The sequence below is a fragment of the Theropithecus gelada genome, chromosome 10, assembly GCF_003255815.1.
Source record: "Theropithecus gelada isolate Dixy chromosome 10, Tgel_1.0, whole genome shotgun sequence".
NCBI classification, from domain to species: Eukaryota; Metazoa; Chordata; class Mammalia; order Primates; family Cercopithecidae; genus Theropithecus; species Theropithecus gelada.
This window is the reverse complement of record NC_037678.1, coordinates 85,247,043-85,262,460: the sequence shown is the minus strand read 5'-3', so window position 1 is coordinate 85,262,460 and position 15,418 is coordinate 85,247,043. Positions and strand designations below refer to the sequence as shown.

The 15,418-nt window shown below is 38.6% G+C and overlaps 1 protein-coding gene across 2 annotated transcripts in view; it reads left to right on the top strand.

Moving 5' to 3' along the window:
- SEL1L2 (SEL1L2, ERAD E3 ligase adaptor subunit) overlaps window positions 1-15,418 on the top strand; it is a 137,543-nt gene that overhangs the window by 57,734 nt on the left and 64,391 nt on the right. For both annotated transcript variants that reach the window (XM_025399149.1, XM_025399150.1), the window contains exon 3: window positions 3,948-4,113. In XM_025399149.1, the coding sequence (XP_025254934.1) occupies window positions 3,948-4,113 (166 nt within the window). The remainder of the gene's footprint in view (window positions 1-3,947; window positions 4,114-15,418) is intronic.

Sequence of the window (15,418 nt, the reverse complement as noted above, 5' to 3'; positions counted from 1 at the left end):
GGCTAACTCCCTCCCTTCCCACAGGGGTCTACTCAAATGTAATCATAGAACTTCTCCCTGACCACCTTGTATCGAATAACACTAACTTTTATCACTTCTTTCCCCTTTCCCTTTTTAAAAACACCTCCTTTTATCAGTTGACTATTATCTTCCCTGGCAGAAAATCAGCTGCAAGAGGGCAGAGACTTTGTTTAGTTGTTTGTTTGTGACTGTTTCCCTAGTTCTGAGAGCAGGGACTGAGAGTGATGCTCCAAAAATGCTTGTTATTAAATTATTTAATCTCTGGATGCCTTGGAGAGTCATAGAAAGCCTCTCTGTCTTCCAAGGCTCCCTAATGCTTGGTCTCTCTGACAATGTTCTGCTGTTGTTCTGGATGAGGGAGAAACCCAAAGTCAAGAAACACTGGCCTCTGTAAAGAAGCCAGTAGAAACATCAGACAATCACAGGCATTTGCCAAACTTGTACTGCCTCCTCAACTTAGATGCTGGTTATTGTTGAATGGAAAAGTTAAAGTTAAATGGCAATAACATACAATTCCACTATACCAGAGAGTGCAGGATGCTCATGAAAGTCCGTGTTCTCTTCTTCCAGATACCTAAATAGATTATGTTTCTCAGTCCTCTTGCAGTTAGGTGGGGCTAACAGAAAGTGGCTGAAAGCAGGAAATGCAAATCAAAACCACAATGTGATACCAGCTTACTCCTGCAAGAATGGCCATAATCAAAAAAATCAAAAAATAATAGATGCTGGCATGGATGTGGTGAAAAGGGAATACTTCTACACTGCTGTGGGAATGTAAACTAGAACAACCACTGTGGAAAACTGTGAAGATTCCTTAAAGAACTAAAAGTAGAACTACCATTTGATCCAGCAATCCCACTACTGGGTATCTACCCAGAGGAAAAGATATTATACAAAAAAGATGCTTGCACACAGGTTTATAGCAGCACAATTCACAATTGCAAAAATATGGAACCAGCCCAAATGCCCATCAATCAATGAGCAGATAAACTGTGATATATACATACATATATGTATATACATTGCATACATACATATATGTATATACATTGCATACATACATATATATCACATATGTATATACATTACATATATATCACATATGTGTATACATTACATATATACATGTATACACATATACATATATACATATTGTATCTATACACATAACGTATATGCATATATACATATGTGTATCTATACAATAACATATATACATATATACATATGTGTATCTATATACATATATGTATATATGTACATATATGCATATATGTTATGTGTGTAGATACACATCTATATATGTTATATGTATACATGGAATACTACTCTCTCTCTCTCTATATATATATATATATATGGAATACTACTCAGTCATAAAAAGGAATGAGTTAACAGCATTCAAAGCAACTTGGATGGGACTGGATAATATTATTACAAGCGAAGTAACTCAGGAATGGAAAACCAAACATTGGATGTTGTCACTCATAAGTGGGAGCTAAGCTATGAGGATGCAAAGCCATAAGAATGACACAATGGACTTTGGGGGAATTTGGGGGAAAGGGTGGGAAGAGGGTGAGGAATAAAGGCTACAAATGGGGTTCCGTGTATACTGCTTGGGTAATGTGTGCACCAAAATCTCACAAATCACCACTGAAGAACTTACTCGTGTAACCAGATACCACCTGTTCCCCCAAAACCTGTGGAAATTTAAACAAACAAACAAACCAAAAAAATCTTATGTTTACTGAGCTATTATGTACTTACTAAACATCTAATAAATTTTAATTAAAATTTAAAAAAAGAAAGTGGCTAAAAGCACTATGTGCCCCTTTCAGGTCTGGCCTATTAAAGAAAGCAAAGCAAACCAAGAAAGCAAAGCAAGCCAAATGACACAAAGCAAAACAAAACAGAAACCTTTTCTCCACATAATCTCCCAGGCTCTTTCTCTTTCTGTCTGCTAGATACTGATGCTCCGGGAGACCTTGGAATCCACATGTTGAAGCTGGCACAGTATCTATTTAATATCTGCTTGGGTCTCTGAATGACAGCATGGAGCATATTTTATTTAATTTAGCCATAGAAAGAATTGAAGTGCTGATATATGCTACAACATGGATCAACCTTGAAAACAAATCTAGGTGAAAGAAGCCAGTCACACAAAAAAGTCACATACTATATGATTCTATTCATATCAATGTCCCACAATAGACAAATCTATAAAGATAAAGCATAGATTAGTGGTTGCTTAGGGTTGGGGTAGGGAGGATGGGAGTACAGGGAAGGGAAGGAGATAGCTAAAGGATTTGTGGTTTTTTTCTTAAGGTGATAAAAATGTTTTAAAACTGACCATGATAATGGTTGCACAAGTCTGTGAATATTCTAAACAATCATTGAATTGTACACTTTAAGTGGGTTAATATATAATTTATAATATGTGAATTATGTCTCATTAAAGCTGTTTTTATTTTTATTTTATTTTTTGAGAGTCACTCTGTTGCCAGGCTAGAGTACAGTGGTGCGATCTCAGCTCCCTGTAACCTCCGCCTCCAGGGTTCAAGCGATTCTCCTGCCTCGCCTTCCGAGTAGTTGGGATTACAGGCATGCACCACCAGGCCTGGCTAATTTTTTTGTTTTTTTAGTAGCAACAGGGTTTCATGTTGGCCAGGCTGGTCTCGAATTCCTGACCTCAGGCAATCCAGACACCTCGGTCTCATACAATGCTGGGATTACAGGTGTGAGCCACCGTGCCTAGCCTAAAGTTGTTGTTAAAAAGTCCTTTACATGGCTTCATGTCTCTGCTTGCTCTGGCCCCTGGGTCACTGCCCTGATGTCTTTGCTACCACCTCAAAGGATTTAAGCATGCCAGAAAAGAAAGTTTAAACTATACTGAAGAAAAGGAAAAAAAATCAAACAAAAAATCTTGATTCTTAGAAGTAGTAATTCACAAAGAAGGCCAGGTGCGGTGGCTCATGCCTGTATTCCCAGCACTTTGGGAGGCCGAGGAGGGCAGATCACCAGAGGTCAAAAGTTTGAGAACAACCTGGCCAACATGGTGAAACCCTGTTTCTACTAAAAATACAAAAATTAGCCAGGCGTGGTGGCATGCGCCTGTAGTCTCAGTTACTCAGGAGGCTGAGGCAGGACAATCGCTTGATCCCGGGAGGCGGAGGTTGCAATGAGCTGAGATCGCGCCACTGCACTCCAGCGTGGGTGACAGAGTGAGACTCCGTCTCAAAAATAATAATAATGATAGTAATAATTGACAAAGGAAAAATTTTAATCTTTCAATATAATTTACCCTGAAAATTATGTAGGTAAATCATGAATATTTACTTTCATAAAGCTTTAATTTTCTCCCTTAATTCCTGCATTATTTTCTACTACTCAGAAGTAATCCCCTAAGCCTATTACCCTACTTAAAAAAGATTAATTGTAATTATATAACTTCTGAAAAGGACCTTTGGGAAATATTGTTTTAATATTTTGGGAAATATTGTTACTTTAAAGTCAATCAGAAGATTTTCTATACTTTCCACCCATTATAAATTTGTTGTAATGTGTAAGGCAATATTAACATCTTCATTTTTTTTAGCTAACACAATTGACATTACCATGACAACTTACCAGTGGAAGGTAAATTGGTTAAATTCTCCTACTATTTTATTTATAACATTTAGCTTTTAATGCTTGACTCTGCAGTTCGGATGACAATATAATAGGTTTAAAAGGTTTTTATTCATAAAACATATGGATTTCTAAAGTGAAGTAAGCCATCTGTCATTTTGATTTGAAAAAAGCAAGAATTAGAGTAATTGCATTAAGCTTGTATTTTTGCCATGAATATATGAATTTTTCACTTTCCTTTGTTTCATTTGAAAAAACTCACACATGAACAAAATGAGCAACAGTCTTTTTCTTTGTAGGTATCAGCGAACGAAATCAAACAATATTTACCACACATATTGGAACAAAGAACATCAAGTAATGTAATCAATAAAAGAAAAAATCTCTTAGAAAAAAAGAAGAATCAACGTAAAATAAGAATAAAAGGAATTCAAAATAAAGATATCTTGAGAAATAAGAATCATTGTAAGTAGAATATCTTTTCACATGTAAATTTAAAATGACTACATGCAATATAAAATCAAATTTTAGAGCTGCTTTCTGAGAAGTCTTAGGATATAGTCATAAATATTTATACACACAAAAGCATTAAATTCTGCAGGCTTCTACCTTTGTTTTATTTTAATTTATTTTATTTTTTTGAGACAGGGTCTCACTCTGTTATCTAGGCTGGAGTGCAGCTGCATGATCTTGGCTCACTGCATCCTCCGCACCTTGGGCTCAAGAGATACTCCTGTCGGGCCATGCGAGGTGGCTCACACCTGTAATCCCAGCACTTCTGGAGGCTGGGGCGGGCGGATCACGAGGTCAGGAGATGGAGACCATCCTAGCTACCACGGTGAAACCCGTCTCTACTAAAAATACAAAAAATAGCCGGGCGTGGTGGCAGGCACCTATAGTCCCAGCTACTTGGGAGGCTGAGGCAGGAGAATGGCGTGAACCTGGGTGGCGGAGCTTGCAGTGAGCCGAGATCTCGCCACTGCACTCCAGCCTGGGCGACAGAGACAGAGACTATGTCAAAAAAAAAAAAAAAAAGAGAGAGAGAGAGAGAGAGAGACTCCTGTTTCAGCCTCCTGAGTAGCTGGGACTATAGGCCTGCGCCACCACGCCCAACTAATTTTTTAAATTTTTAGTAGAGATGAGGGCTTGCTATGTTGCCCAGGCTGTTACCCAATATTTTAGATTCAGAATTTGAACTGACAACAATAAGGAAGGTTGATCATCAGAAAATGTGTTCTTCTGACACAAGTAAATACAGAAAAGTGATCACTGCTAATAGGAGCAATAGACAGAAATTGAGAACCATGGGCTATGAACCATGGGTTATAGAGGAGAAAGAGAATAGTTTTGGGGCTGGATGAACTCATTGATGTTAGTCTCTGTTGTTTCTGAGAGTCCGGCTTTGACAAGGATTTTCACGTTTTTAAATCTTAATATTTAAGCGTATTTTTTCCTCACATTTAGCTCCAAAAGACTGGTTCACTGCCCATTTGAAGAATTGGCTCTAGATATGACTTCGAAATGTTGACATGCTTAGCTAACTGAAGTTAGGGATTTGGCAGGAAACAAATGGCACGTTTAAATTGAGTCATTTGAGAAGAGTTTAATAAAGAGACTATTTATTTCTAAAGGCGTACACAGGATATGGGGAAACCACAAAGTTCCCCCTGGGGCGAGTAGCAGGACTGGCATTACCACCCCATGGCCCTGAAGTGCCACAGGGCAGTGGTGGCTACTAGAGGTATGTGGAGAAGGCTCTGTGACAGAACTATGGCCTCAAGTCAAGAACAAAGCCAGCCTGCAGAGACCCAGATTGAGGAGGCAAGGAAGAAACAGCCCCACCTCACTTCCTGCTTACCCTTCATATCCCCTGCTAGTGATGCTTTTCGACCAAATCTCTTCAGAAGCAGAAAGGAAAGGGAGTCCATTGATGCGATGTGGTCCTTACGGGTTAGAGTCCCAAGGCACAGAACAGGATGGAGTGGGATCTAGAACGGCAATCAAAAGGCCGGCGGCCATGGCCTATGCCTATCATCCCAGCACTTCAGGAAGCTGAGGTAGGAGGATTGCCTAAGCTCAGGAGTTTGAGACCAGCCTGGCCAATATGGTGAAACCTTGTATCTACCAAAACCACAAAAATTAGTTGGGTGTGGTGGCATGTGCCTGTAATCCCAGATACTTGGGAGGCTGAGGCAGGAAGATCACTTGAGGCCAGGAGGCGGAGGCTGCAGTGAGCTGAGATTGCGCCTCTGTACTCCAGCCTGGGCGACAGAGGGAGACCCTGTCTCAAAAAAAAAAAAAAAAAAAAAAAAAAAAGCCGGGCGCGGTGGCTGACGTCTATAATCCCAGCATTTTGGAAGGCCGAGGTGGGCAGATCACGAGGTCAGGAGATCGAGACCATCCTGGCTACCACAGCGAAACCCCGTCTCTACTAAAAATACAAAAAATTAGCCGGGCGTGGTGGCGGCGCCTGTAGTCCCGGCTACTGGGGAGGCTGAGGCGGGAGAATGACGTGAACCCGGGAGGCAGAGCTTGCAGTGAGCCGAGATCTCGCCACTGCACTCCAGCCTGGGCAACGGAGAGAGACTCCGTCCCCCTAAAAAAAAAAAAAAAAAAGCAAAGGCAATTAGAAGATATCCAACACACCAGACCGGGGAGATTAGATGGCATGATGAACTAAAAGGATAAAGAGCTTTTAGTGGCACATAGTGGAAGCATAGTTAGTAAAATAAAGTTTCAGAATCTTACAGTAAAAAGGAACGTTACAGGTCCTCACCTAAAAGTACTAAGTCAGTGTAGAAGTCAGGGTTCAACCAGAAAACAAAACAAAACAAAACAAAAAACAGTAGGAGATGTCTATACTTAGGAATTTATTGTAAGAGATTGGCGTATGCGATTGTGGGGCTGGAGGGGCAAGTCCCATGTGTAAACAGCAGGCTATCAGGGAGAACAGGCTGGAACTCTTGGGCATAAGCTGAAGCTGCTATCCACAGGCGGAATTTTTTTCTTACTCAGAGAAGCCGCAGCTCCATTCTTAAGTCTTTGCAACTGATGGATTCAGGCCAACCCAGATTATCTAAAATCATCTCCTTTTGATGGGTTTTAATCATAGCTACAAAACAGCATCACAGCAACAACTAGATTCCTGTTTGAATAACTAAGGATGATAGCCAAGCCAAACTGACACATGAAATTGACCAACACAACCAGGTGTCTCCTAATCCTTATGTGTTTGTCTACATTTTTGAATTTAAGTGTAATATTTTACATTTATGTGTATTAAACTTCACTGTGCATATTTTACATTAACAGGCAGTTTATATTTATGTGGATTAAACTTCATTCTGGACCATTATTCCAGCCTATTGATTGCATTAACGAATTCATTAGTTATTCTCTCCTAGCTTTCTGTCATTCGAAATTTTGACAAGCATATCACTTCCAATCTTTTACACATGTTCTTTTTTAGAGAAGTTAGCAAGATGGGCCAAATTTAGCACCTAGGGCCCACAGTAATACACCATAAATCTTTAGAGTTTTATTGGTGACTGGGTATCTTATTAGTGGGTGGGCAAATGTAATTGTTTGGTCAGGAATATCTAACCAAATACAGATAAGATAAAAATCTGCATGTGATGCGGGTGAAAAAATTGTATTTACCAGAATGTCTTACACGGTGTGCATTGCCTTTGTACGGCAGTGTGCTGAGGGCCTGGGGTCATGTCTTAACAAGCATTCGTGGCTGGTAAACACCCCCTCCTGCTCTCCCACCTCCCTGCAACACAGAAGCCTGGTGTCAGCTGATGCCAAGTCTTCAAGGATGGAAAGACATTGCCCTGCAGAACCAGGGAGAGGAATGTTGACATTTTGTTTTTGAAACAGGAGATATGAGGAGCAAGAAAGATGGTGATTGGCTGCGCTAAATTGAAAAGTTAGTGAAACTTCAAAGTTGGGGGATTCCAACTGATATTTTTAAGTCAGCAATGTCTAAGATGATCATTAAAAATTGTTTTTGTTCCTGGGATAACTCATCTTCTCTTTCTGTGCTACGAAATCATAGATAAAATTTGTATTCCTCATAAATGTTTTGTAAGAGTAAATATCCTTTTGGGACAACTCAAGGAGATATTAAGTTTCACTGTGGGTCCATGAGACACAGCTTGGGAACAGTACCTATTTAACTAAGAGTTAAGAAAGTAGAGGAAGCCGTGGAGAAGCTACCTTCCCTAGAGGAGAGTTTGAACTTCATAAACTGTGGAATGAAACAAGAATATGGGTTACACATGATTATCAGACTGGCTCAGAACCTTATTGAAGTCTATTCTTATTTAGTTCCCATTTAAACATTTTGTGCACAGGATATGTGTGAGATATAGGTGTTCTATAAATGCTATTCCACAGACCTACCAGTCCTTCACAAAAGAGAAATGGGATTTAACTTATTCTCAAACATTCTTTCTAATTCTTAGTGATTAAGTATTCTTAATGGAATTCTCACAAAACACATATAATAATCTGTTCTAAAAATTAAAGAGATTAACATCATTATAGTTTCAGAATATAAATAAATTTCTCTACATTTTAAAAATAGAGAAAACTATTTACCCATTCTTGGAATTTTGCCACCTGTCTCTTTACCCAGAATTTCTCACATATAACAAATAGCATTTATACCCCCATAGCCTAAAGGCAAGATCTGTGCCTGGCACTGTATCTGTCGCATAGTTGGAATGAAGAAATATTTGCTGAATTGCATTGAGTTGAATTCTTTTTGTAGAGAGCTAGGATGTAAACTAGATCTTCTAACTCCAAATTTAGCATTCTCTGTATGCTACATTACAATATAGTGCTACATAAAAATAATAAGGCTTAACTTTTTTAGAGTACATTTGGATAGTATTTTATAGATGAACACGATGCTTTCGCATCCATTACCTTTTTTAAAATGGCATGTTCACTTTTCCTCAGGGTATTTTAACACCATAACTTCAACAGCTAATTCTTCCATATGAGTCAGAATGAAGTCTAAAAGAATAATTATTTGTATTAAACTGTTAGCAAGACAAATCAATAACCAATCATGCAGTAGGAACAGTGGAACCTATTCCTGCAGGCCACTGGGACACTACAGGTCATGTCCTTCCTGGCACCCCTTAGAATTAATCATCATTAATTTTGATGATTGTACCCAATCACCACTGTGCTCTAGGTTAAAGGGAGGTATCTTGGAACCTTGTCTTAAGTCAGTCTTGGCATTCCGTTCTGCTGCTTCTGGGGCCTATTACCAGCTAGGCTAAATTTAATATTTGCATTTCATTTTATTGATTATTTTTCGGTATATTTGGAATGGACACTGTGGAGTGCTGCTCTTCAGACCCCCTTCAACAAGGAACTAGTTGCCCAATTGCTGGGAGTACAGTCTGCAGACAGCCTTTGGCAGTCAGTCTCTGAAGGGACTGTTTTCAGGTACAGACAGCTGCATAGCTGAGGTCATGCCTCCTTCCTGGGGCAGCTCACTTCCAATGGCCAATTGATACAGGAGTATGCAGGCAGGATCATCTAACCCTAACCTGAGACAACCCTTTAACAGGCCATTTTAGCTCCACAGAGCTCCACCTGTGGGGTCAGCCAGGTGTTTCTCTTGCAGCCATGTGAGCCCGCATCACAGTTTCTCCCTCTGCCCAGTCCAACTTCTTCTTTAGATGTGGTTCTGACGGTCACTTCTTAACAAAAACCCTGACTCTTACGGTCTGCTTATCAAGGAACCCAAACTGCTCACCATTTAATACCTTTCCTGGTATTTACTAAAAGTTTTTCTTTAAATCAGCCCACAGTTTTATGTATGTGAATTGATTTTAAAAGAAGACTTCTAAAGATCTCTCATTCTAGCAAAATGGTGGGTTGATCCAAAAGGAAAATCTTCTTGCTACAAATACCTAAAAATGATGCCTAACGTATGCCATAACTTTAAATGTTTTAAAGGCAGAATTGGGCTCACAAGGAACTGAAATCCTCAAATGTTAGAAATAATGAAAAGCAAGTATGTAGTTGATGTTTTGGGGAGTTGTAGTCAGAGCTGGTAAAGGCTGAGCCTTGTATTTTAAGTCCCAGATTGGGGAAGGAAAAAGGACATTAGGACTTTTGAGAAGGGAATTGGAAAGAAGAGCTATGAATAAAGCTAGGAGTTTCATGGAGATGTTCAGACAGCAAAAGAGAAGATTAGGGAAAACCAACCAACCAACCAATCACCACCCGCCATAGTAGGCAAATATCAAGGAAACTTGTTCTCTATTGAAGCTCTCACAGGGAAAAACCTCTCCCTGGTAAAACCTTCACCACAGCCCTGAGCCTCACACAGATTTAGATTTGAATTTATGCTACCTGATTTTTTCGGTGAAAACTTCTAAACCAATATAAAATTTTTCTTCAGTCAATAAAATAATGACTCTGGAAACCTGACAGAAGCAACACAAACTCACTCTGGAGAAACAATCTCACAATTCCCACAAATAAAGCCTTACTAGGGAGAAACTCACAAGAAGATTTTAGAAAATACACAAGTGAAAAAAAAATCCACTCAGTGAGTCAACGTACATGCACACTGACCGCACACACAGTAAGAGGCACAGCATCCCAAGTATTTTTGGGGGGATGGAGATGGAGTCTCACTCTGTCGCCCAGGCTGGAGTGCAGTGGTGCAATCTCGGCTCACTGCAGTCTCCGTCTCCCGGGTTCAAGCGATTGTCCTACTTTAGCCTCCTGTGTAGCTGAGATTACAGGTGTGCACCACTATGCCCAGCTAATTTTTATATTTTTAGTAGAGACGGGGTCTCACCATGCTGGCCAGGCTGGTCTCGAACTCCTGACCTCAGGTGATCTGCCCGCCTCAGCCTCCCAAAGTGCTGGGATTACAGGTGTGAGCCACCGTGCCCAGCCAGCACCTCAAGACTTGATAGAGTAGAACAACCTGAAAAAGTCTACAGAATAAATATATTTTTAAATGATTAAGAAAGCATAAAAACAAAGCATCCTGGCAAAGGAATAAGCAGCCATGTAAAATAACCCACTAGAGTTAAGAAAAATGAAACGCCTGTAACCCTAACAGTCTGGGAGGCCGATGTGGGAGAATCACTTAAGTCCAAGAATTAGAGAACAGCCTGGGCAATATAGTGAGAGTCTGTCTCTATGAAAAAAGGAAATTAGCCAAGCATAGTGACACATACCAGTAGTCCCAGCTTCTTGGAAGGCTGAGGTGGGAGGATCTCTTCAGCCCAGGAGTTTGAGATTACAGTGGGCTATGATCACACCACTGCACTCTGCCCTAGGCAACAGAGTGAGACCCTGTCTCTAAAAAAAAAAAAAAAAGCGTATTCATTCACATTAAAAATCGAAGGATAGCTTAAGAAGGTCAGACACAGTAGAAGAGAACATTAACAAATTACCAGAGAAATCAGAAGAAATTGTCTTGAATGCAGTCCAAAAAAAAAAAAAGTTAAAGAACAGATACTCTTAGACTGAAAGAAAAATACCATACTCGACTACCTGCTGTTTGTAAGAAACATACTTAAAATATGACGCACAAAAACTGAGGTTAACTGGATAGAAATGATATCCCAGGCAACACTAATTAAAAGAATGCTCATATTAACTTCAGACAAAATAGACTTCAAGGTAAAGTCAATAATAGGGAGAAAAAGAGAATCACCATGCAATGTTCAAAGGAACAATCACAAGGAAGTTGTGATAATTCTAAGCATGTATCCATCAACATAACCTCAAAATATAAAAATGAAAAATTAACAGTCTTGCAATAGGAAATGAACGAATCCACAATTGTTGAAGATTTTTTAACATCTCTTAGAAACTGGTAGATTCAGCAAACAAAAAATTACTAAAAATCAAAAAGATTTGAACATATAAAGCTCAATTTAATAATATATGGGATTTAATTCAATAATTAAAGAATATATATTTGTTTGTTTGTTTATTGAGGAAGAGTCTCACTCTGTCGCCAAGGCTGGAGTGCAGTGGCACAATCTCGGCCCACTGCAAATTTCACCTGCCGGGTTCAAGCAATTCTTGTGCCTCAGCCTCCCGAGTAGCCGGGACTACAGGAACATGCCACTATGCTCGGCTAATTTTTGTATTATTAGTATAACTGGGGTTTCCCCATGTAGCCCAGGCTGATTCAAGTGATTCACCTACCTTGGCCTTCCAAAGTGCTGGGATTACAGGTGTGAGCTCCTGCACTCAGCCAAGAATATATAATCTTTTTAAGTAAAGAAATGGAACCTGTATAAAAATTGGCCACATGCAAGACCACAAAACAAGTTTCAACATAAACCAAGGAATCTATATGATTCTGCTCAGCTCTCTGATCCCAATGCAATAAAATTACAAGCCATAAGCAGACAATTTTTTAAAATCCTTTTATGTCTGGAAAGTGTGATAAACACTTCTAAACATTGTTTGAATAAGTTAGAACAGAAATTTGAAAATATTTATAATTGATAATGAAAATACTCCATAAAAATTGTAGAATGCCACCAAAACAGTAACTAGAGAGAAATATATTGTTTCAAATTCATATACCATATTTGTGTCAAATTTAAGATGTCAAAAGTTATAAGATACACCATTGTTTTACGGCCACTAAGAAATAAAAGTGCTGCTGATTAAATATGATATCCTGGTGGTGGCCTGTAGCCATTGTCTAACAGACACAGGGATGTAACAGCCCAGCCCTGCTGCCTGTGGGAAGGGAGCAACCCTCTAGTGCCATCCACCCTACAAAGCTCTAAACTTCTCCTGGAACTCTCTACTTGCTTGGTTCCTTCCTATGCCCTGTGCTGCGTTTCTCAGTCTTGGATATGTTTCACCACAAAATCTAAAACCTTAATACATAAATTTAAAAACAAATCAATCAATACTATCTAGAAAAATAAAAGGAAAAAGATAGTACATTCCATTATTTTGAATCTCAAGTTATATTTACATCACAAACCACATAAAGGATCATATAGAGCTAAAAAAAATTAACAAGTGAGCGAGGTGAATATCTTAGTTTGACTAAAAATCAGGTGCTTTCATCATTAAAATGATACAAAGAGATAAAAATGGGAAATTCTTTTCCTCTGCAGAAAATCTAGCCTACACAGACACTGCATCCTTTTTTTAAAATCTAATTTCAATTGTACTTAATATAAACCAGCTTCAGCTTCAGATTTTGTGAATAATGCATCAGAAGAGTTCTTCACATTTGCCCTTATGTGTGTCAGGAAGATACAATCCTAGATGTGGAGGAAGAATAACGATCCATTACTAAAAATAACACTTCATCCAAGAAAGAATGATTCAGCAAAGAGTTTAGTCAAAGATGCAATCGACTCAAATATGTTTGAATAAGAGCAAATATATTTACAATAATCAAGTTTACTTGCAATCTCCAGATCATTGTCAAACATAAATAACTCCAGTCATATTGTGAGAAATGGTAAACAAATTGTATTAAAAGTAGAAAGAAAATCTCTCTTCAAATATCTACTCAACAAAATTTGAAATAACAGGAATTGTGTTCTTATTTATTAATTATATAATTATGCATTATTGTATATTTGTTACAAGGACTTAATTCATTTTCAAAAACTTTTAATTTAGCAGAAAGAAATATGGTTCATGAAACAAGTGAAGAATCAAAAGCAAAATCGATTATGTTGGAATAAGAGCTGAAACTTAAAAAGTACTTAGATACTCGGCAGGTTTCAGTTCTTGTACTTAATTTTCTCACTGCTTTTGAGAAGGAGGGGCTATTATAATTCCCATTTTACAATGCGGTGATGTAGGCACTGAGAGGTTAAATAATCTTCCCAAGGCTGTATAGTTGGTACCTAGTAAATGACATTCCAAATCTAGACAGTCTGACTTGAGTCTGTGCTCCTACTGCTTCTCAAAGCTACAAACACGCAGAATCATGCAATAGAGAACATAATTTAATATCAACGGATGAAAAATTTGAAAACTGGGTCCATAAATACATTTTTTTGCTTTAAAATAAGTGTATTGCAAGTTTTTACAAGTATTTTAAGCAATGGGTTGTTTATTGAAAGTAATACTTTATTTACCTGACATTATTGAAAGTGTTTCCTGTAAATCATTTTTCCCATTAGGTAAGTCATATCCATTTTTATTTTGACTGTTTCTGCGCTTGGCCCTGAATGCTCTTATAGTAAAGAAAATTTGATCAATCAATATCATAGTTTTTTGGTATTTTAATAAACAGAGGCCGAGTGTGGTGGCTCATGCCTGTAATCCCAGCATTTTGGGAAGCTGAGGCGGGCGGATCACTTGAGGTCAGGAGCTCAAGACCAGCCTGGCCAACATGGTGAAACCGCATCTCTACCAAAAAGACAAAAATTAGCTGGGCATGGTGGCATGCGCCTGTACTCCCAGCTACTCAGAGGCTGAGGCATGAGAATCACTTGAACCCAGGAGGGGGAGGTTGCAGTGAGCCAAGATTTCACCGCTGCACTCCAGCCGGGACAACAGAGTGAAGAAAAAGAATAATTGAATTGCAATACATTTGGAAAGCCAAAAAAGAATTACAAATAAAAGTAAAAGCCATAGGTAGAAATTTGTAGTGGTAAATCATTTCTCATATGTATATGTATACAGAGCCAATCTTTCAAAATTTATTTTCACTCTCTAAAAGCATTTTCATAGGAGCTGTTGTTACACCACACACAGATTATTAGGTTTTCTCCCTTATTTTTCCCCCTTTAATTAGAAGTATAGATAACAGATAACTCAGAGCAGAAATTAGATCCTGAAAGTACCTGGTATTACTAAATTGGTTGGATAACGTGAAGTATTCAAAATAATTTTAAATAGGTTTTTCAGTTAAGAATTGTTTTTAGTTTTTAAATTTTTAATTTTTTAAATTTAATTTAAAAAGGAAAGTGAGCAACTCTGATTGCTTGTCAGAAAGATAAAAAACAAGAGAGCTACTTGTTCTTTGTGGTCTTGTTAATGAGGCATCAAATCCCAAATGCCTTTCCTTTGAAATGGCTTCAAGCATGGTTCTTCTAATCAAAGATTTCAGTAAGTGTTGTAATGGACTTCAAGAGGCACTGTGATGTTGTAAAAGGTTGCATGTGTGTGAGTATGTGTGTGTATGTGAGTGTGTGTGTGAGAGAGAGAGAAATTGTGTGTGTGCACATGCACACATTGGTGGAAGGATCTTTATATCTTGAAGTCTGACTCGTCCCACAGCCAGCTTTCCCCAACTATAAACTGGTGATGATTTTTTTTTAATTGCAAAGTGTTACATAAACATTTGGAAAATATCACTGTAGCAGGTAAAATTTAATTTCTTCATTTTCCTTGAATTCTACAAAACTGATTCTGAGCCCTCAACCTACGAGGCAAGTTATTATGAGTATTCTCTCTCTGTGCCTTCCCCAGGTCTTAGAAAGGGTCCTGGGAGGTGGAAAAGCCTTAGGTAGGAAAAGCTTTTTTTTTTTTTTTTTTGAGACGGAGTCTCGCTCTGTCACAAAGGCTGGAGTGCAGTGGCGTGATCTCAGCTCACTTGTAACCTCTGCCTCCTGAGTTCAAGGGATTCTCCCATCTCAGCCTCCTGGTAACTGGGACTACATGCGCACGTCACTCCTCAGCTAATTTTTATATTTTTTAGTAGAGACAGGGTTTCATTATGTTGGCCAGGCTAGTCTCAAACTCCTGACCTCAAGTGATCCGCCTGCCTTGGCCTTCCAAA